This window comes from Nothoprocta perdicaria, unplaced genomic scaffold, assembly GCF_003342845.1.
Source record: "Nothoprocta perdicaria isolate Ctin4 unplaced genomic scaffold, notPer1 scaffold_160, whole genome shotgun sequence".
Lineage (NCBI taxonomy): Eukaryota > Metazoa > Chordata > Aves > Tinamiformes > Tinamidae > Nothoprocta > Nothoprocta perdicaria.
In genome coordinates, this window is record NW_020454761.1 from 90,291 (window position 1) to 111,064 (window position 20,774).

The window sequence follows — 20,774 nt, forward strand, 5'->3', positions numbered from 1 at the left end:
GTGGCGCCCAACGGCCGCGCCCCAACGGCCGCGCCCAACGGTCGGACCCAACGGCCGCGCGGCCGCCTCGGGGACGTTGTGGCCTTAGCGGCTGTCCCCGCCGTCTGGCTCCGGGCACGGCCAGGCTGGTAGCCGCGGTGCCGTGTCCGCGCTGGCTCGGTCTTTCCAGTTACCGGTCTTGCTACCGTAAGATCTGAGCCTAGGCATATTTTTAGTCCCCACGCGTAAGCAGAGCTACGACAAGGTGACATCGGATTTTTTTTTTCTCTTTTGGGGGGGCGGGGTAGTGCGGTGCGGTGCCCCTGGTGAGGGTTAACGGACCTTTTCGCCCTTTGCTGCATTTCCTCACGAGGTCTGTTTAAGGTCCTACAGTACCAGGGCCTTTCTCGCAGGACAATTCAGACTTGGATATACAAGTGCCTCCCAGCAGCGACAAATTGGGTGAATACCTTGAGTCCCTTCCATTGGCATTAGACTTGTTCTAGAAGCTATAGTGAAAGGGTCCTTTGTAGCATGGACCCACTGTCTTCAGTCTTGTTCTTTGAGGATTTGGGACTGCTTTGCACCTCAGTCATTATAATGCCACGGTAACGCTCATTTCTTCCAGTGTCTCTGCGGTGTTTTGAGCCAGCACTTCCTGATTTTAGTTTGGAGCGTCAAAGCACAGTCTGACAAGTGGTAGAGTCTGTTGCAGTAGAAATTTCCAGAAATGTGGGCCAAGACCCTGCAGTGGCAAGTTACTCTGATGATCAAAAAGTACCTTCTTGGGAAAATAAAATGGAAAATCTTTTTAAATACATATAAATCCTAAAGAAGAATAGTTGCCGTGAAAGGTTTTATAGCATTTAGGACTGTTAGGATTTTACAGCTTAAGAACACTACTAAATAAATTAGCCACAAGAAAGAAATTTTACTGATGGAAAATAATGTAAGAAGAGAATAACTTTTTCCAAGTCCCATGAAGCAAAAAAAAAGGAGAAAACTGCAGTAGGAGAACACAGTAAAGAGGATGGCCTTGTCACATTTCCTTACAGCATTCAAGATCCTGTAAAACCAAGGAGAAATGCCTTCATCATTCACCAAGTCACATTCATTAAATCAACATAGTTCCTAAAAGTACAGTTCTCACAGACTTTCTAATTGTACAACTATGTTGGCAAAGAATATATATTTTTTCCTTGTTAATATATTTACCAACTCCTGCTATAGATGCATTTATATTACAGTATAGTTTTACACAGTATCCAGCGTAACTTAGGTTCCCAGTACCTTGGCAGCCAGGCCTTTCGTTAGGAAAACTGGTATCCCTTCACAGAGGCACAAATTCTCAGCCTCAGCATTCAGCTCCTCGCTTCCGTTCTTCCCCTTGGCTCACCCAGGACATAGTTACCTCTTCACTACCCCTTACCAACTACAAATCCCAGCAAGCAGGAGGCTTCCAAAGGCAAAGTACTGATCCTGTCGTTGACTCTGCTGTTGTTTTCCTGCCCTTTTCTTACGCTTACCCAGCCAGAGTTGACGTGGCTGGAGAGAAGGAGAGCTGATGTAGCCAGGTTTCCCAAAGGGCTGTGTCTTTGCTCCCCAGGATGGCCCTAGCTCCGTTCATAACCACTGTGATACCCGGGCTGAATGAGAGGTGCCCTGTGCTGCAGCGGTATGTGTGCAGCTGGCCAGCTGACCGCTGAGCTGGGTTTGGCTGCCTTGCCTGCAGTGGGAACTTGCTCATGGGCCTCTCTCTTCTACCCAGTTCCTGATCTTGACAAAACATACCTGGGCTGCATTGTCTGCATTGGTGCCTTGGCTGCATTGGTGGCCAGCGATAGGACAAGGGGTGATGGGCATAAGCTGAAACACAGGAAGTTCCGTCCTCAGGTGAGGAGGAACTTCTTGCCTGTGAGGGTGACAGAGCAGTGGAACAGGCTGCCCAGGGAGGTTGTGGAGTCTCCTTCTCTGGAGGTCTTCAAAACCCGCCTGGATGCCACCCTGTGCCACATGCTCTAGGTGTGCCTGCTKGAGCAGGAAGGTTGGACTAGATGATCTCTAGAGGTCCCTTCCAACCTTGAATATTCTGTGATTCTGTGATTCTGCCTCTACCTGTGCTGCACTGCCAAACCTGACTGAAACTGGACAAAGGTTCTTATGAGAAGAAAGAAGACAGGCAGGGCAATTGCTTAAACCTCTTTTCCTTAAAAAAAAAGAAAAAAAAAAGTTACAGGGATGAGGATGATTTGGACTTAGRTTAGCAGGCAATATGAATAAAAGCCAACAGAACAAAAGAAACATATTAATGTGCTAAAGTTACAGGTTGACACTTTTCAAAGGGTTGACAGGAACCAGGATGACTGGAGCTGTTCATGAGGCCTACTGAGAAGAGGCCATGTTACACTGAGCAAGTTAGAGCAATCTCAAGGCTACACTGCTTCCTGCCCCTGAGTTAGCGCAGAACTCTGGATAGAAGTGTACAGATAGAAAGCAGATTAACAGYGTGAATAGCCAAAGGGTAAAAGTGGGAGTGCTTTGAGAAAAATATCAAGTGGGAATAAGAATCTCAACCAACTTTATGAAAAAAAAAAAGATACTGACATGAATAGGCTGATAACTGGACTCCACCTTCCCCATCTGGCTGCTTTCAAGGCACCCAGCCTGATCTCTTAGAAGCAGGTATAGGGATCTGTGCCTTGCAGGGTACGCTTGTGCGGTCAGGAATTTTGGCCCTTCTTCCTTTATTGCAACAGTCAGCTGTTCCTAGCAGTTAATTTGATTAATAGTAATAAATGCTACATTTGCAAACATCACAGAATCAACAGAATGGWTGAGGTTGGTAAGGGCCTCTAGAGACCGTTTAGTCCAGCCTCCCTGATCCAGCAGGGGCACCTAGGCACATCGTACAGGGTCACATCCAGGCAAGCCTTGAGTACCTGCAGAGGAGGAGACTCCACAACCTCTCCAGGCAGGCTGTTTCAGGACTCTGCCAGACAGCATGTGGTGTCTGGCAGAGTGTAGATGTGCAGGTAGTAGGCCAGTGGTGTGCAGGTAGTAGGCCAGAAGAGACACTTAAAAAAAATAGTTTAGCTGGAGAAGGATACTGATTTTTTTTTTTCCCTGTGGCCTTTTCTTTTTCCTAAATAATTCCCAGACATAGCAGGCAGTGGCCAGGGGAAGTTAAGGAAAAGATTGAGCACAGTCCAAAGCAAGTGGTAACTAAGCAACAGGACATTAAACTCTGTCCTGAAAGACAACACAGAGACTCACCTCCTTTTTCTTCTAAGGAGAGGGCTTCCATTGCACCCTTTTCCTAGCAAAAGAAGTTGCAATCTCCAGGCCAAAGCTTCTTTCAGGGTATGTAATGTGTTTTTTTTCTTTTTTTTTTTTTTTCTTCCAAATCATATGTGTCAAGAAATTGTATTGAACAGAGTGGGGGAGCTATTAATAATAAACAGCTGCAGTTTATTTCTGGAAGAGAGGGAGTAAAGAAGAATAGGGAGTAAATGGGCTACATCACTCCCAAGAGGAGTTAAATAGAAGAGAGGGAGCTTATATTTTTTGTTTGTATTTCTCGAGTTAGTGGTATTATTTATGTGTTTATTACACTTTAATACTCCATTTGCAAGTTGGAATTCATTGTCCTCACCTGTGTAAATTCACTGAAGCTCATGAGGCAATTTTTATGAGTAAAGGTTTTATATAAAGCTGATGGGACAATTTTTGTGAGTAAAGGTTTTAAATAAGGCAAGGTATAAATAGTAGATGAAGAAAATATTTCTCCTATGAGACCAAATACGTACTATATCTGTAAACTTTAGAGTAAATGATACTCATTAGTTGATGAGGACAGAGAGCACTTTGGTTGTCACTTTCTGAAGTGTTTGCTCTTGGAATAGTGGCTTTCACCAGGTAGTACCTTTCTTTAGCAGGTGTAGAATAAAGAGCTTCTTTAATTATGAAACCACTCATTCTCTAAGATTTTGCTTGAAACCGAAGTGAAGTAGCTGAATCAAAGTTAAAAGTGACCAAATGACAAAAAAAAAAAAAAAAAAAAAAAAAAGCACATTTAATGCTGTCCTCTGTGGTCTTTTCACGTCCCTTGCCAATTTCTTCTTTTTCCACCAAACTCCAGTTTACTTGCAACTTGTCAGCCATAGTCCAGGTATCCTGACTTAGGGCAGTTTGTTTCACAACATCAGTGCCCGTTGGAGACCAGATTTCTAAAGGATGCTGCGAGTGCTTCTGCAAAAATTCTGATTTCCCTGTTGAAAGTTGCATTGAGAATAATAGACTGCTCTTTGTACACTCAAAGTGGGACAATGCAAAAGTGCTTCAGTTTGCACAAACATGTACTCCATGAAACAGTAAGTCAGCTTTACTGCCTCCTTTGGCTCTCGTATTTAAAAATCACTTTTAAATGCAAAGATCTGTATGAACAAAATTACCCACTGTATGGGCCTGGGCTTCAAAAAGACTATATTCCCATGAAGTAGCTGAGGAGTTACTTCATTGGACATATACAGGTATGCAGGTATGTGCATTAGGATGTGACCCAGGGAGGATGTGCCCTGAACCTGAAATTACGGTATGAGCCCAAATTGTCAAAAGTGGATACTTTGATTTTTGGTTTTGTAATCATCTTCATATAATTTAATCTACTAAAACATGAATGCATTCTTGTTCATATGATGGTCATTCCTATATTGTTTTATATTATTTTATGTAGATTTTCAAGGTTTCACAAGGAAAATAATTGCTCAGCTTCACTTTTAGTGTAAAAAATGAACTTTCCTTTGCACTGCCTGCTGACAACTGCTTTCCTCTAGGGTGCTCCACCCTTTCTTCGTTCTAGTGAGCAATGGAACCAACGCTCCCTGTTGCAGCAGTGGAGGCAGGACCTGTGTATTTCTTTGACCAGGTATTTCCATTCCTTTCCAGAATATCATTCTTCCTTCTACCTCCCTCCTTCCATCCCTCTCCCAGTGTTGAATTTTGTTCATTTTGTTTTAGATGAAAACTAGATTGAAAGAAAGGGACAAGAAAATACCAGAAGAACTCTACTCCTATTTCAGTTTCCTCACTACAGATCTTCACCCTTTAAGTTTTACTCCCAGGTAAAAGTGTTATGCCAGTGTTGGTGAGAGAGCAGGGCAGTTTCTGTCAGCTGAGTTTTCAGGGAAAATTTCAAAGACACAAGCAGGAGTCCAGAGGTAGATGTGGCTAAGGCGGAGATGGAGGAGGCGCATGACCCAAAACTATCATCATGCTATGCAGTGCAAACTGGGGGCTACGAGTGGGGTGGTGGCAGTGTCACACACATAGGCCCTGATTTCTTTAAGTGTGGTGCCTAATGTTCATTTCTGCTGCCAGCGTTTCTCCAGTTTAATATATTTAACATACAAGTCATGGACAATTAGTTAAAGAATGCCACATAATAATCTTGTTCTACTAGTTAGTTTTCCAGGGACTGGACAACAATTCATTGCTGCATGCAGAGTTCTGCAGATATCATGAAGTTCATGTTTGCTGACTAATGTATTAGGAGCTCATGTCCACAGCATTCTCAGGGGATAGTTTCCCTTCTGGATAGTTCAGCTTTAAATCCAGAAATTCAGACTTTTTTATGTTTACCTTAAATGGATGTTTTTGCGCCAAGGAGGAGACTTTTTTTTTTTTTTTTTTTTGTAAATCATCTTCGTATTTTAGATTTTTAAAATGCTAAAACTCTGTGGTATATATTCCATATTGCAATCTGAAATTAAGCCATTATAGTTCCAAATAAAGATGTTCCTCTCATAACCATGAAAGATATGAGCTCATAGACTGAATAAAAAATAGGGTATGGGTTGCTGAAAAATACTTTGCTAGACATCCCAAAATTCCATTTCATCTAAAAACTAAAAGTCTTCTGCATATTGCAGAAAAGTCTTAGGTTTATTTGATTTTCTTCTTTTACTGAGGCAAGAGAAATTTATTTTCCATAGGAAATTTACTTTCCATTACCTCTCACTGTACTTCAGTTGGCATATGCTGTCAGTGCAGAGACTCCCTATTTTGGCAGCAGTACTAAACTCCCACACTCTGCTCTGCGCAGGTAGTTCTGAGCTTGAATGTCTTCTTGGGAAGAAATGTGGCTCAGTTTCAACTGCTGTCCAAGAGAGCCCTGCCARTCTGTCCACATACATTGCAGATGCCAGGCCTAACACATCTGCGCCTTGTATTTTCTTTAACTAATTCTGCTCTTACTTAACGATACAGATTTTTTTCTCCTCAGCCTGATGAAAGGCAAGAATCCCAGCTGTACAGGGGAGTGTACAGAAAGGCACAAAGATGATTTCTTAAACGATGATTCCTTGAGGAAGGAAAAACACCTAGTTTTGCATGAGATGTCCCGTCATTGCCTGCATAAAGCCACTGCTGAAGATGCAAACTCCAAGGTCTCCCAAACACCCTCAATCCAKCTGACAGAGGAAGACTCACCACTGAACGTGTTACATACGTGTGTGACTGCCAGCAGGTCACAGCAACCGGAAGAGAAGTTGCAGTTTTTTGCCAATGAGACTGGTTTTCCTCAGGGAGTTGTGAACATGCTGACCTGTGATGGTAGAGAACTCACTGAGGAGACTGATTATAACACATGGTGCCAGAAGTCACTGGTTTGCAGAAGTGTGACATCCAGGGGAAGCCAGGCCTTGAAGGAGGCTGACAATGGTGCTCCCAGATCCACATGTACGTGGCATGAAAGCTCTGCAAAAGAAAACAATGCTGAGACAGCATCCAGTGTGCCCCTAGGAGATGAAGGTAACAGCGTTCTCAGTAAGTGCTGTGTTGTAAGGTTTGCCCCAAGAGGATAAAAGCACCCTTGTTAAGCACACGCTCTCCTGGCTGTGTAGCCCAACAGGCTCTGCTTTACAGACTGATACCGTGCGGCGCTTGGCGAAGTGCTGGGTTGGGGCATGATGMAATAGCTTTGCAGCTGCAGCAAGCGCTACCAGCCTTTGGAAGAACAAAGCCAGTGAAACTGGGCAAAGTTTCAAGCCATTTATCAAAGCAGTTTTAGTTTCCTATTTCAAGGTGAGTTAGAGAGTCATAACATACTGCAYTAATAAAGATGATCCGTTTGCAGAACATTGCTTTCAGCAGGCGTCTTTAATCCTCAGTGTAGATTCATAGGCATGGGGCAAGCCTGGTCCAGTTCTCTGGGTGCTGCTGCAGTCCTGCTGCTTTAAAATAAAGGGAGAATGTATGTTTTTAAAAGCTGACTCACCCTTCTGTGTGTATGCGTAATCATGATGCTTTGCTCTTCTCCCGTTTAGCTCCTGTTCAAAACGATGCTAACCAGTCACCAGCCACAATCAGCTTCTCGCTCTCATCCAAAATTTGTGAGGAAAGAGGTAAGAGTCCCAGGCAGCTCCTCTGTGTATGGCTAGTATTTAATAGAGATATTTGGGGTAATGCTGTACCTGGACATGCTGTCCAAGTGGGGCTAAAGCATGGATTAACTGGGAACAGCTGTCAGACAATTTCACCAAAGTCCAGTTTTAAATGCTCCATCCCCTTGATTATCTCTGATCATCTGCCAGCCAAGCTTGCTGCCTGCTTCATGTAGTAACTGCAAGTACACTACTCTCTGCTAGCAGAATACAGGCCACATCACTGCTTTGGGATATGTTTTTAAGCCTTTTTAAGCCAACTGGGATGTTAATCGCAAGGCCCTGTGTAAGTTCTCCCTAGAATATATGGACAAATTTGATGATCTAGAAGGAAGAACTGCTTATTCTGCAGCACTCATTGGATTTATTTAAGAACATTACCATGCAAAAAAAAAAAAAAAAAAAAAAACCCGGACACTTGTGAACTTTCTTTTTACTCTTGGCCATGAAGTTGGTTGGGTGCTGCCAGGACTATGCAGAACTGAAATTCCTTGGCTGTTGAAAGCTAAAAATGCTGCAGAGGTATCAAGCATCCTCGCACTGACTGATAGCTCCATGAATAGCTATCAGTAGGTATCACTAAGTGTCAGAAGTGGTAGCTTCACAGGCAGTAAAGGGAATGAATAATATCTCCTCCTGATATTTTTTGAAAACCTGGCATCCAGTTTCTTATGTCTRTACCAAAGCAACAGCTGCCTGAGCCACGAGGATGTGCTTCACCGCAGGGTTGTGAAGCACATTTGGGTCACTGTGCTGTTACATTTGGAAGATTTCTTACGCAGTTTACCCCTTATCTCTACCTCTTTCTTTCTCCAGGGGACTTCTATTTGCTTAATCTGTTGTCACAAGCTTGTTTCTCTTTTGATGATGGGAATGTCCAAAAGTGGGCTGGCTGGTCACACTATTCTGTGATTGTAGCCCACTGAGTGCTTGTTTCTGACTGACTTAATTTTCAGTATATTCACAGTAAAAAGGGAAAACTGAAAACTAGGGAAGCTCTGTTCCTGTGTGTTGTTTTCTACAACTGCTGGGCCATTCTCTGGCAGTCTGTATCCGTGGCTATTTTTTATTGCGTGTCCCTGCTTTTCACATCAAGTAATCTGACTGCTTGATAATAACTGCTGCAATGGAAGATGTTCAAACCAAACAAAGATCACACATTGATCATTTATTTTGGGCTTTCTTTCTGGGGAAACAGAGTGAGGACAACTGAGTGTCCAGAAGTAAAGGAACTTCTTCCTCCATATTGCCTTAGGTCTTCTTAAATCATCCATAAACTCTGCAGTGTGCACTAAGTAAAAGATACCTGGCACAGTGAACTGCAACAGCAGGTATCGTATAGAACTGCATGCCCCTGCTGTCCACAGTGATGCTTTATTTTCCTAGTACATCTCCAGCCGACTGCTAAGAATATTTGGAGACTTCTACTTCCAACCTGTCTTGGCARTGATTCTCAGTGCGTCTGGCTGTGTCCCAACTAAACAGTGACTGTAACTCCAGTGGAAAGTCAGGGTTAATCCAGATAAAAACCTAGCCCGGAATTTATCTGAATAATCTGGTTTTCTGGCGGTCCTCTCTCCTCATAGACATTGTTCTCTTATTTTAAGTTAAACACACGTTCTCTCACATTTCTCCCACTATATTCTGCAAAGAATAAGAATGTTAAAGAATAAAATTCCCAATGCTTTATCACTCAGTATTCACAAGCCAAGTTTATACTGACAGGTGCCATAGAATAGGGCTGACATTAACCTCACTTGCTCTTATGCTTTGTCTGTCTAGGTTGGATTTGCCAGCCTTCTGATTCAAGTTTTGAAGATCCTTGGAAGCTGCCTTATGTGCGGGCACTGAAGAGACTACAACAAATTAAAAAGCAAATGTAACAAACTGAGTTTTTTATTTCCACAAGCAAATTTAGAATATATGGCAATGTCCCTAGGAAGAAGAATAGAAATGATGGGAGACCATTTAATCAAATTGTTGCACTAGTATGGAAAGCATTATTATTCTGAAAACTTTGAGGGCTCAGTTTAACATTCCACTGTTATGAAAGCGAAACGTACATTTATTTTAATTGCTGGTAATTACTGGAAAATAACATATTTTCAGGATTTAATGATGAGACAAGATTAATATTCTCTGATTTTCCTTAACCTCTAGATAAACTGTCCAACAGTTGTAACGACCTGTTCAAATATCTTTTGCAACGGAAACCGAGGCTAGGGAAAACTACTCTGCATTTTCATCAGCTGCAGTAATCTGTGTAGCTGGTTGCCTTACCAGTGTGGGGAAGAAGCCTTCCATAAGGGATTATGCCCAGAATCAGGCCACTGGAATTCTTCATGCTGCTAATATGTAGTCCTTGTATTTGCACATAGCACAAGATGGCTTTACCTCCCTAAAGACATCTCATACAGAATTGTCATGGGCTTAATATATAGTCTCCAAATACATCTGTCATTCCTGGAGTGCCAACTTCAGTGGTAAAATAGAGAGTATCAAGGAAGGCAAGTGAAGTCAGAAATAGTTAAGTTCAACTGAAGCAATCCTCTGTAAAAGAGGTGCTGGAATTTATACAGCAGGCTATGTTTAAGTGAAAAATCTTCAGTGGATACAAATTACGAGCATTGGTTACTTACAAGGACGGTTATTAAAGGTTAACCAGTGTAATTCTGTATCCACRGCAGTTTATGAATTTCAGCTCTTACCTATCCTTCTGTTTTACTGGTACTGGTAGTGTGGGTGTGCTGGGAATAACTTTAAATAACTTTCAGATTTAATAAAACCAGCACACTACCTTAGGTGAAAAAATCATAATTCTTTATAATGAAGGCTAGTGGCTGTATAAAAACTAGCAGTTATCAGTATGTAAGAATGTATATATCAATAATATGGAAACATATGTTCATCCTGGAATGGTTTATTACCACTGCTTTATTCCTTTGGGAATCAGTTACCCCAAGCTACAAGAGAGACTAGATGCTAGAGCAAAAACTGGAGGTCAGGCTCCAGTAGTTGTAATTTGAAAAAAAAAAAAAAAGGCAAAAAGAGAAGCAAAAAACAAGCTTAATATTTTTAATATTTGAGGCTCATACTGGAATTGTATGTTGTGATCACTTAATTGAGCACTGTTGCCTGCCAGCCCCTGAGACGTGATGTGTCTTTGAACTGCGTGATTTAGAGAGTACTCTAAAATATGTATTCACTACTTGAGCATGCTCTAGCCTGCACTTGTTAGCCACTGGATAGGTCCCATCTAAACCCTAAGGATACTAATGTTTGTAGGTGGTGCAACTCTTCTAGGATCTACCCAGAGCTCCACGGTCAGGTGACTTAACCATCTAACCAAGGACAACATTTATGGCACTAATAGGAGAGCCTGCCTACAGGGAAAGCATTTCCTTCCCCAGGCCCTGAGCATGTTTTCTTTGCAGTATGTGTAGACCCTGTTAGCCCATTGGCTTGGAAGGAAAGTGCTGTGCCTCATATTGCAGTGCTGCAGTGCTGCCACCAGATTCGTTTTGGCAGTGCCACGGGAAGTGACTCTGCTTTTCAGTGTTTATGATTAGCCTGGTCAGCAAAAAAACCTTTACATGGAGTACTATTTTATGGCAGAATTTAAAGAGCAAGAGTATTGACTCAAAGACAAAAACATTCCTTTGATTCCTGCTCGCTAATATTTTAGATAATTAGCTTCTCGTAACCAAACAATATTTTTTCCTTTAATGTTTTCATTTAGCTAATACTTCTGTGATGATTTGCTCATTTTTATGACTGCTTAAAAAGCAACAGATAAAATTTTACATACATGTAGAACATTACCATAAAAAGTCTGCTTGAAAAAGTTATCAGCTGAAGGCTGGCAGGACTGACTGTCTTCTGGATTGGGCTTAATTAAGGTTAATATCAAACTCTGCCTCTCCACTTCTGTCTCTGGAGCAGCCATGGAACTGAAACGCATACAAATGTGCTTGTCAGGGAAATTTTAAAATAACTTAGTATGGTTCTTTCTCAGAAAGGGGAAGTAAAAAATAGGAGCAAAAAGAGTAGCACAGTAGTGTGTGGAACTCTGGATGGTGAAGAAGAAAAAAAAATCAGGTGAACAGACTTTCTCCAGGGGTGGTTTTATTGCCCCTCACAATCAGTGGATCTCTGGCCATGGACGTGTGTAGAAGACTGGCATGGTGGCTTCTAGTGCCAGCTCAACCACACAAATCAGCTTGTGCAAATGTGACTGTGCTCTGTGAGAGAGTAACGTGCTTGCTGGTATTGATCAATACCAGTTGYGCAGAACTTTGTGTGTTTATAAAGCTTCTCAGTATTTTCAGCTCTAAGGCAAGGTAGGGGAATACAAAATCGTACTGTAGATTGAAAAAAAGTACCTTTAAACACTTCTATGTTAAAACAACAGCAAAACCAGAAATCTGCCTCTTAACGGCTGATGAAGCKTAAGGAGGAAGGTGGGAGATTGGCATGTTCTTTTGCATGAAGTAGAAAGGAGAAGATCAGGAGGGGAGCAAACACTTGGGCAGATTTTACCCATACTGTATCTGAAAATATAAACTTGATGACTTGCTAAGATGCAATAAAAAATGTACAATAGCTGAGACCTTTAATCAAGAACATTTATCTGTCAGTTGTTCACAGTGGCCAAGCTGCGCACTTGTACTACCACACTTGGCTGTAACTCATGGCCTGAGTCCATTGGCAAAACACTGAAATGGCCCTAATAAATTTAACAGCTTATGTTGAATTTAGCAGTTTCATCAGGCTGTCAGCTGATCTTTCTGCAGCAGCCTGAACTAAATTAGCTAAATTAGTAGCTAAATTAGTAGCCTTCAACTAGGAAACTCACAAGTAAAATGTGTTTTCTGCTTAGGTCAAACTTTCTTCTAAAGTAATATAATTCTTATCTAAGGAGTCTGCTTAGCAAGAATTAATCAGAAGTTTATTTTTCCCCTTCATATAAACAGAAAAGAGCAAATATCCAAATCGAAAGAAGCAAGCCTTGATAAACCAGTTTCTGTTCAGCACCATGGAGGCCACAAAGAAGAAACTTCCTGCAAGACATGGAAGGGTCACATTGACATGACTGGCACACCAGAGCTGCTGCATGGCAAACGGCACATCCCAGTGGCCAAGAAAGCAGAYTCAGCACAGAGAAAACTGCACTACAAACTGAATGATGGCTCATCTTTGATTTAATATCCTTTTYGTTTGCACAGCACATGCGAATGTTGGCCAGAGTGTGACAGGCAGGGGGAGGACTTCTGCAGGCTGAAAATTTAAGTTTTAATGTGTAAGTTGAACAGCTTCCAACTCAACTGTATGAAATAGAACAAACATTGTTCTTTYGTCAGCTACTTACCGGGCTATATTTGTATAGTGTCAGAGCTATATATAGGCAGTCAGGTTACTAAGCAAAAGCCAGAATAACCAAGGTGGGTAGATATGCCTCAAAGAAACACACAGAATAAAAACTGCAATTACAAGAGGACTAGATCAAGGACTAGATTGCAACTCATTTAGAACATAACATTGTTTTTACACAGAGATCACGTTGTTGACCTCAGTCATGAAGCTGGATTAGGAACGGTCCTGAGCAAGTCTGCTTGGTCATTGTGGAAACTACAGAAGAGCCAGTGTTTCATAAACATATTTCACAGAATCACAGAACGATTAAGGTTGGAAGGAATCTCTAGAGATCATCTAGTCCAGTGTTTCTCAGTCATATGTCATCCTTCCTCCTGGGAAGGTCACTCTTGGCCTACATCAGCAGGCATTTGTTATTGTCCTGTGTTAGCTTGATCAGGCGGGTGGATTTTGTACTTAAGAGCTCTTACCATCTTCCGTAGCTCCCAACCCTCTTGGCCCTTAAAGATACAGAACAAGTAGAGAGTGCTGATGCCTGTGCTATTTGCACAGGCATGCAATAAAAGCTATAAAACTGGAGMGAAAACAATCCAGTTCGCTCCTTGACTTTCATTTCAGCTATCCTTCCGGATGCCTTGCTGTTTGCCAAAGCTACTGCAGTCTCCCGGGTGGGGGCATGTGTACCAATATATTTAGTGCTTCCTCGGATCACTCTGTAGTTGGCACTTTTACCCCGTATGGCCACGGCAGCATCTGTCTTCCTAGCAGGTAGGCAGATGCACTGCAAGCACTTGCTGATGTGGCAAATTGCCACAGAGAGCATGCAGCTATATAAGGATCTGGGCAATGTTCAAAACCATAATGGGCATGAGAATGGTGATAGCAGTTGTGCAACAGGAGTTTGTTTCTGCAGCTCAGACATATTTTAGTTGGGTGTCTCACAGTGAGTCGGGTTTGTTTTGGTTCATTGTTTTTAATCCACTCCCTCTGCTCAAAAACCTAAAGACAGGCACAGTGTAAGGTGAACAGACTTCTGCTCAAACAGATTGATAATCCTTGGAGTCTTTGGCCTTGGCATCTATCTACGTGCACGAGAAGAGGAAAAGTCGCCTCCCAGCCTGTCCATGGATCACCTGGAGGCAAAGGAATCTACTCCATCTGTGTTAGGCAGAAAGTCCTTGACCTTCCATGTGTAGGAGTAAAATGCCACCTTTTGTTTAAGCAGCTCCAAAAGATTCTGTTGTCCAAATTGCTAAGCTAGATGGAAGCCACTTTGAATACTGAATTTCTGCTTTGTGAAGTCAGTGCTGTGGGGACAGGATGCATTTTGGCTCACTGAAAAATTCACACATCCAAAAGAAACAGCAAGCAAGTGGGAGCCAGCCTCCTGGCTTCACCAGGTGTGCGATGTGAGCTGTGAATGGATGCATACAAAAACCAGCCCCCTTCTGYCCCCCAGCCACAGTGCGTCCTGACTCACAGTGCAGTGCATTATCAGATCAGAAAAGGAGCTGATCAAGTGCTGTTTACCCTAGGCGTTGTTCAATTTGTCAAATGATTGGCATAACCTTATAGGAAACTGGAGCTTATAAACCAATTTGGAGTAATTTATACACAACAAAGAACTGGGATCTTTCTGCCTGCCCACCACCAAGTTCTCCCAGAAGTGCCAGTCCCTCTCTCTAGTCAAACATGGCTGAAGAACCTCTAAAAATCCCTTTTACCTGTTTTTATGTTCTACATCAGTTTTTAATAAGAAGGGTAATTAAGAATCTATTTGTCTTCATTAGATCATATTTGAATACGTGTTAAAGACAATTCCTTCAAAACCTGCCATGGTGTAGCATTTTCATCTTGTGTCTGTTTCTTTCCCTGGGATTCACTAGTTCTTGCAGGTTTGTGTAATGCCATATTGCTAAAAAAATTGCCAGGGTTTGGGKGCTCATCCTTTATTACAGCCTTTTTTGTTTGGTGTCCAGCCAGTGTATCTCAGGAAGGATAGACTGTCATTAACAATCGAAGAAAGGCTGCAGGATAAACACTGATGTTCTGTGTGGTTTCCTTTACCTTTATATGAAGTGAAGAAAGTTTATCACTGAAGCCTAGCTGCAGTACAGCCTTTCCTTTATTTTCCTCTTTCAAATGCTTTTAGCAACATTGTAATACTAAAGATGTCTGAAATCAAACCTTCCAGCTCTGCAAGGGAAGGCGAGTGGCTAAAAATGAGGGACACATTAATGTACAGTTGCCTTCAAYTTTAAGAGGCTATTACCCTGTGTGAGTTCTCTGACGTGGAAGAATAGGTTTTACTGGGACTCTGCCAAGATGTATTTTTCATCTTGTGCATAAAAGGGACTTCAGAACAAGTTCAGTAGAGTCAGAACTTGCAGAAGGAGCTGGTTCTTGTTTATAAACAATGTCTAGGAGTCCAAAATATTTTAAAAAGACAATTTCAAACAATTGTCCATTAGGATAAAAAATCATACCCTCCAGATTTACCCATACTGGCCAACTTTACATTATAGAAAAGCAAGCAAAATACATAGAACAGATTAAGTGCAGATTTTAAATTTCAGGACTCCTGAGCCATCTTTCTTTGTCCTCATTAAAATATATATTTATTTTCAAACCCCAATAGAAGTACAGGAAAACTGTGAAGTACCCTTTTATTCAGTTAAATTGTCAGGGAAAAAAGGAAATCCAGGGTAATCCATGGAATTTTTAACTTTAAAAAATAATTCCTTCCTTTATAGCAGAGAGACTCACCCCAAACCTACACATTCAGCTTTTCTGATGACCTGAAGATCTTTCCTGTATGTCTAAAGAATTACATCTTCTTAGCAGATCACCAAGTCTTATTTAATTGTGGGTAGATAGAAGTTGAAAGTAACAGAATATATATTATTCTTAAAAAAATATTAAGGTGAGAGGCATCAGAATGTTCATGAAATTGTTAACTCTAGATTTATACTAGTAACTACATTGCATTTTACCTTATTTGTTTCTTCCCTTAAATTTACTTTAGAATTTGAAGCATGTTAGAACTCCAAAGAATGTGCTAATAAGTGGAAATGGAATTAAAATGACCCATTAGACMCCATCATCTTTTTCATGTGAATTATCAAACCAAGCATTTAGCCATACACTTCTGCCATTATTACAGGGATAATAATTTGTATCTGTCTAGCAGACCTGTAGCAACCGAAAAACAGGGTGAAGGAGGGGATATGCAGATTAGTGGTTTAATTAAAGGCTCTTAGATCAAAGTGAAATTCCTGGATTGTTTAGGTTTTATTCAGATACCGCAGGAAAAACAGGTTTCACATTTCTGCTTGTTTACAGCAACACTGTAACAATGCTGTTTAATCAGGAAGGAGGTTTGGTGACTAATAGAGATGAAGAAATGGCCAGAGAATGGAAATGGCCTCGGGATGGCAAGCTTGCTAAGCCAGTTATAATACAGGTAAAATTTATTACATTATTTTGTGTTGTTTTTACCTCTTTTAATTCCACATCTTTTGGTCTCTCTGAAGTGTCATTATATATGATTATATTACAATGATGTTTATATTTTTCTTTAACAAGTTTTACAAAGAATGGGCTTCCCAACACCTTTACATGAGTGGAGATCAGGAGCCTCAGGAGAAAGAAAGGAAAACAGCATAAAACTATTGCAACTCAGGATTTCAGTAGACCAGAGGGTTATTCTCCTTGCTGGAAGCRTTTTAGAGAAAGTTATAGATGTGAATGAGCGATTTGGCTATTCCTCATTCTCCTTCTGAGCATGTTCTATAGCAGGCAGCTAGTTGTCCCTGCCTTGCGCTTGATCCTGTTCCCACTGGAGTCGCTGAAAAGCCTCCCCCTGTCTTGTAGTTACTGGATGCAGGCCTCACATGCTGCAAAAACACTAGAAATCAGGGTGAAAGCCTTTGCAGCGCAAGGCAGTTATGTGCCTTCAGGCATGCAGTTTGTAAACACACCCACTATCTACAGGCCTCACATCAGGAGAATTTTTCTTCTTTGCTGCCTGATGCAGAGCTCCCAGCAGCAGACTTASTATTTTAAGGTTGGGATATGTAAGGCATAGCCAGAACGGGAGCCAAACACAACCCAAATTTTCTTTACTTGGCTCACACAACCCAGTCTGGCAGAGAAAGAGAATAGCTTCAAACAAGAAGTGATAGTAAAATTCTTACAGCTGCCTTGACAGTTTAATATAGGCACATAGTTTTATTTGTAGGAGACAGGTGTTGGATTTGTGCTGTAAATTGTTTATATGGTGAAATTTGCAAGAATTCAGGGCTTCTAACATACCATGCTCTGTGTGCAGTTTTGCCTTTACAAAGTGTAAAAATTAAAGCAGATCAATAAGAGTTTGGACTGTGAAGTCCTGGTTACAGAATGGTACTGTGAATTATGTGCTATAGCAGATTAATTTAATGTTCTCCAAGAGTCACATGAAAATGGAAATGAGCTTAGTAAAGGTGTTAGCATCTGCAACATAATATTTACTTTGCTTTAATAGGTAGAAGTGTCAGATGCAGGAAATGGGGTGGTGCAAACTAGCTTTTAGATTAAATGAGTTGTAGGAAAAGTGGTTCCGAGTAGGAATTTGATGTCACCAATATATGCAGCATTGTGCACAGTCAATGCTGATGGCTTTATTGATTATGATCTTAAACAAACAAACAAAACAACCCCCCTCCATGTGTGTCACAGTTATTTACTGGAGGACTAAACATTGACACTTTCCTGAGTGGGCTGAGAGGTAGGAGAGTTTCTCATCTCTTCCKGCTGCACAGCTTCAGCTATTTACCTTACAAAACATGTAGAAGAATCACAGTAGTTTTGCTCAGAGCTTGAGTCRTTCAAGCCAGGTGCTGGGGCTATCTCTGCCCCCAGATCCTTTCCTAGGAACAAACTCTGCAATGTTCATGCTACAGGCACTTGTTACTCTGAGACTGCAGCTGGCCTCTTCCATGCAAATAGGAGCACTTCTTCTGGCACAAATAAGCAAACATGATGTAGTAAGTCTCCTTTTTTGCCCTTCCAGGTTAATGACTACATGACAGTGAGGATTGCAGGGCGCTTTGCAATGAGCTTGATCTACAAGTGGCAACGTGAAAGCGTGTGCTTGTCTCTGTGCCCGCGGCGGGGTGCGGTTCTTGCGCAGCTGGAAGAGTCGGTAGGTTGGAGCTGCTACTGTCCTGCACCGTATCGAGGAACATGAAAAATAGTTGTTGTCCTGCAAACTCAGGAATCAGTGAGGTTTCCCATAAAGTACATTTCAAGGTTTCTTTACTTTTAAGCACGCTATGTGAGAGAGAAAGTAAGAGCTACTAATATGTAAATAAGTTCCAGTGGATTTATGCTGATATACAGATACTGTAGATCTGTCCCAAAGGAACAGACTTTCCAATATGCTTTGGCATTTCCTATTTATGGCCTTCTTTTCCCAACTGCTTTCATTTAATGTTTGCCCTATTAATACTATTTGATGATTAAGTCTGTATCAACCTACACCACATCTGTAATCTATAAATGTAATATGTTCAAGCACTCTCATTTGCTCAGAGTGGATGATGAAGTATTAACAATACGTATAGATACATCTAGAATTCTCTGGTGTCTACCAGGTAGAATAGTAAGTGTGTTAACTCAGCCCATTCTGAGGTAGGTATAATTTACTGTGCAGTGAGTAGGAGGGTAAAGATAAGTGAATGAAGAGCACTCCTCCACCCAGGAAAAATTAAAACTTTTTCTGTGTCACCAGGAGCAACAGTTTTCTCTAGAAGTCTGATTCAAATMATCTGGGCTCCACTTCTGTGCAGCGAGAGGGCTCTCCAGCTAGGTTAATCAGCTGGACAAAGCCCTGCATCTTCATGGCAAATGTCCTCTTGTAGGCACCTTGAAATACGTTGCTGGTAAAGCAGAACTTGCTTTGGCAATATGGAGCTCAGGAAAAAGCTAGCTACAGAATAGTTGTTGGAAAAGCAGCAGAAATGTGTTATACAAGTAAAACAAGCAATACTCAGTGTTTATTTCCTTCTTACTGTTATGTATGAAAGCCTTTACCCTATTCAACATAAAAACATGTATTGTGGGGCTGTAAGAGGCATGTATGCACAAGCACACGTGTGAAAATGTTTATATATAAAAGCCTTTGGCCTCTAAAGCATAAAAACATATATCACAGGGTTGTAGGAGGCAGGTATATACATGCACATGTGTCCAAGTGTGTCCTAGTGATTGCTTTTAAAAGAAATTTAGATTAACTCCTGAACTTCTGAGAGATACAATTTGTCAGTTATTAACTTGCATTTTCTAATGGTGTTTCACAGTGTGTAAGTCATAGTTAGATGTTAGAACATGCTCCGGGAAGCTACTACAACTAACGTCAGCATCATTGCCACAAAAACCTCTTCAAGCACAGACATTGCTACATATGTGGGCAAAGATACAATCCACACAAGAGAGATATAAGTAACAAATGAACAAATTCAAAATCTAACCTGTTTTTATTTGCTTGGAAGCAAAAGGAAAAAAAAACCCACACATTGAGTCTGCACTGCATTTCATTAAGACAGGTCTCAGTTTTTTAAATAGTTTGGCAGTTCTATGATTAAAGAAGATATTGAGAAGTTTGAGATACAGCCTTAATAAGCTATAATCCTCTCTATCAGTGGGGTGAGAAACAATACCTTATTCCCTCTAATTTTAGAAATGCCAGCCTGTTACAAAAATAGTGCTAGCCCTGAGTGTGTGTAATGGCACCAGAACAAGGCTTCCTGAGAACAGCAGAGTAAATGGAGTACAGAAGCGAGTGGAGAATCTGAGCCTCTCTCAAAATAGCACTGGGGAAGATGAAGCAGTGCAAGGAATTCACTGGATATTGTTTCCCAGTGGAAATGGAAAGGTCACTGCTCTGAGGAACTGCARTAAAATAGGGAGAATTAGTATAGAGGGAGTAAAACTTCTGGTTCATTTACACTCTTGAGTAGGTGGTTAGAATTTATACAAGTCTCAGTTTACACCTACTCCTTTACACCCAAAGCATTTCTCACCATAGCTCTGCGGTGAAGAGTTYGACTTTAGCAAAGATTTAATGTTAAATAGCCAGGTAGCAACTTCCACCTAGACAARATTTATAGAAAATAAATGGCAGACAGCTGAGGTCTGAGTCACAAAAATCTGCTTCTTAGTTACCCTATTGGCAGTATCAATACAAACCACACCAGAAGATAAATTCACACATGGGAAGGTATGACCAGAGGTGTTTACGGTACCAGTTTGATTTGATTATAGGCCTTTACTCTCTAAACCTCTCTGCTAAGCCCCTTAGAGATATCCTTGCCATATACACCAGATGTATATGGCACACTTGCTTTCTTAYTGTCCTCCTTGCATGCGTTATGTGTCTCCTTCCAACTCCCTCTGTCTCCTCAGTGTGCCAGACTTCATGCTGGGGAGGAGAACCTTCACAGAAGGAGTATGCTGGTAGGAGAGCGGCCTTCAAATGGGACTTTGTGGAACTCYAGTGGGACAAGTTACTAGTTACTACTAGTGTAAAATCTGCCATAGTTTTAAAGAACACCAAAAACTGGCATGCAGTAAGGTTTTGTTTAAAAAGTTTTGAAAGAGTTAAATTAACCTTCAGTGTATAAACTGACCAACTGCAAGTAGAGAGATAAGTATTAGGATGATTGTGATTTTTTCACAAAAAATAATGGGACCAAAATCTGGTATCAAATGAGAGRTACACTTCACAAGAGAAGATCCTGAAAATCTGGAGAACAGTGGGTTTATCTGGTGACATCTCCAACTTAAATTAAGGAAACAATATTAAAATCCCAAAGTCTTGTCATAGCTACCTTCTGGGTACAAAAAAAAAAAAAAAAGGACTCACAAGAGTCACAGCATTAAAAATACTTTTGATGTAAGAGCATTTTTAAAGGCATGAAGTAGGGATTCTGTGTGGAATTA

The 20,774-nt window shown here is 41.2% G+C and overlaps 2 protein-coding genes and 2 long non-coding RNA genes across 4 annotated transcripts in view; 3 read left to right on the forward strand and 1 right to left on the reverse strand.

Annotated features, from left to right (window-relative positions):
* The window catches only part of METAP2 (methionyl aminopeptidase 2), an 18,121-nt gene extending 14,838 nt beyond the window's left edge, over window positions 1-3,283 (reverse strand). The window contains exon 1 of the mRNA XM_026035528.1: window positions 3,253-3,283. Coding sequence (XP_025891313.1) covers window positions 3,253-3,283 — 31 coding nt within the window. The remainder of the gene's footprint in view (window positions 1-3,252) is intronic.
* Window positions 3,284-5,007: 1,724 nt separating this feature from the next.
* LOC112944166 lies at window positions 5,008-7,332 on the forward strand. Its single transcript, XR_003248724.1, has 3 exons — window positions 5,008-5,099; window positions 6,244-6,786; window positions 7,302-7,332. It is a non-coding gene; the product is annotated as an uncharacterized LOC112944166 (long non-coding RNA).
* On the forward strand, window positions 7,328-12,473 carry LOC112944164. The gene is made up of 3 exons (XR_003248723.1): window positions 7,328-7,379; window positions 9,201-9,297; window positions 12,392-12,473. It is a non-coding gene; the product is annotated as an uncharacterized LOC112944164 (long non-coding RNA).
* A 7,581-nt stretch (window positions 12,474-20,054) lies between these two features.
* Window positions 20,055-20,774, forward strand: part of CUNH3orf20 (chromosome unknown C3orf20 homolog) — a 24,399-nt gene continuing 23,679 nt past the window's right edge. Inside the window, exons 1-2 of the mRNA XM_026035530.1 lie at window positions 20,055-20,073; window positions 20,238-20,401. Coding sequence (XP_025891315.1) covers window positions 20,055-20,073; window positions 20,238-20,401 — 183 coding nt within the window. The remainder of the gene's footprint in view (window positions 20,074-20,237; window positions 20,402-20,774) is intronic.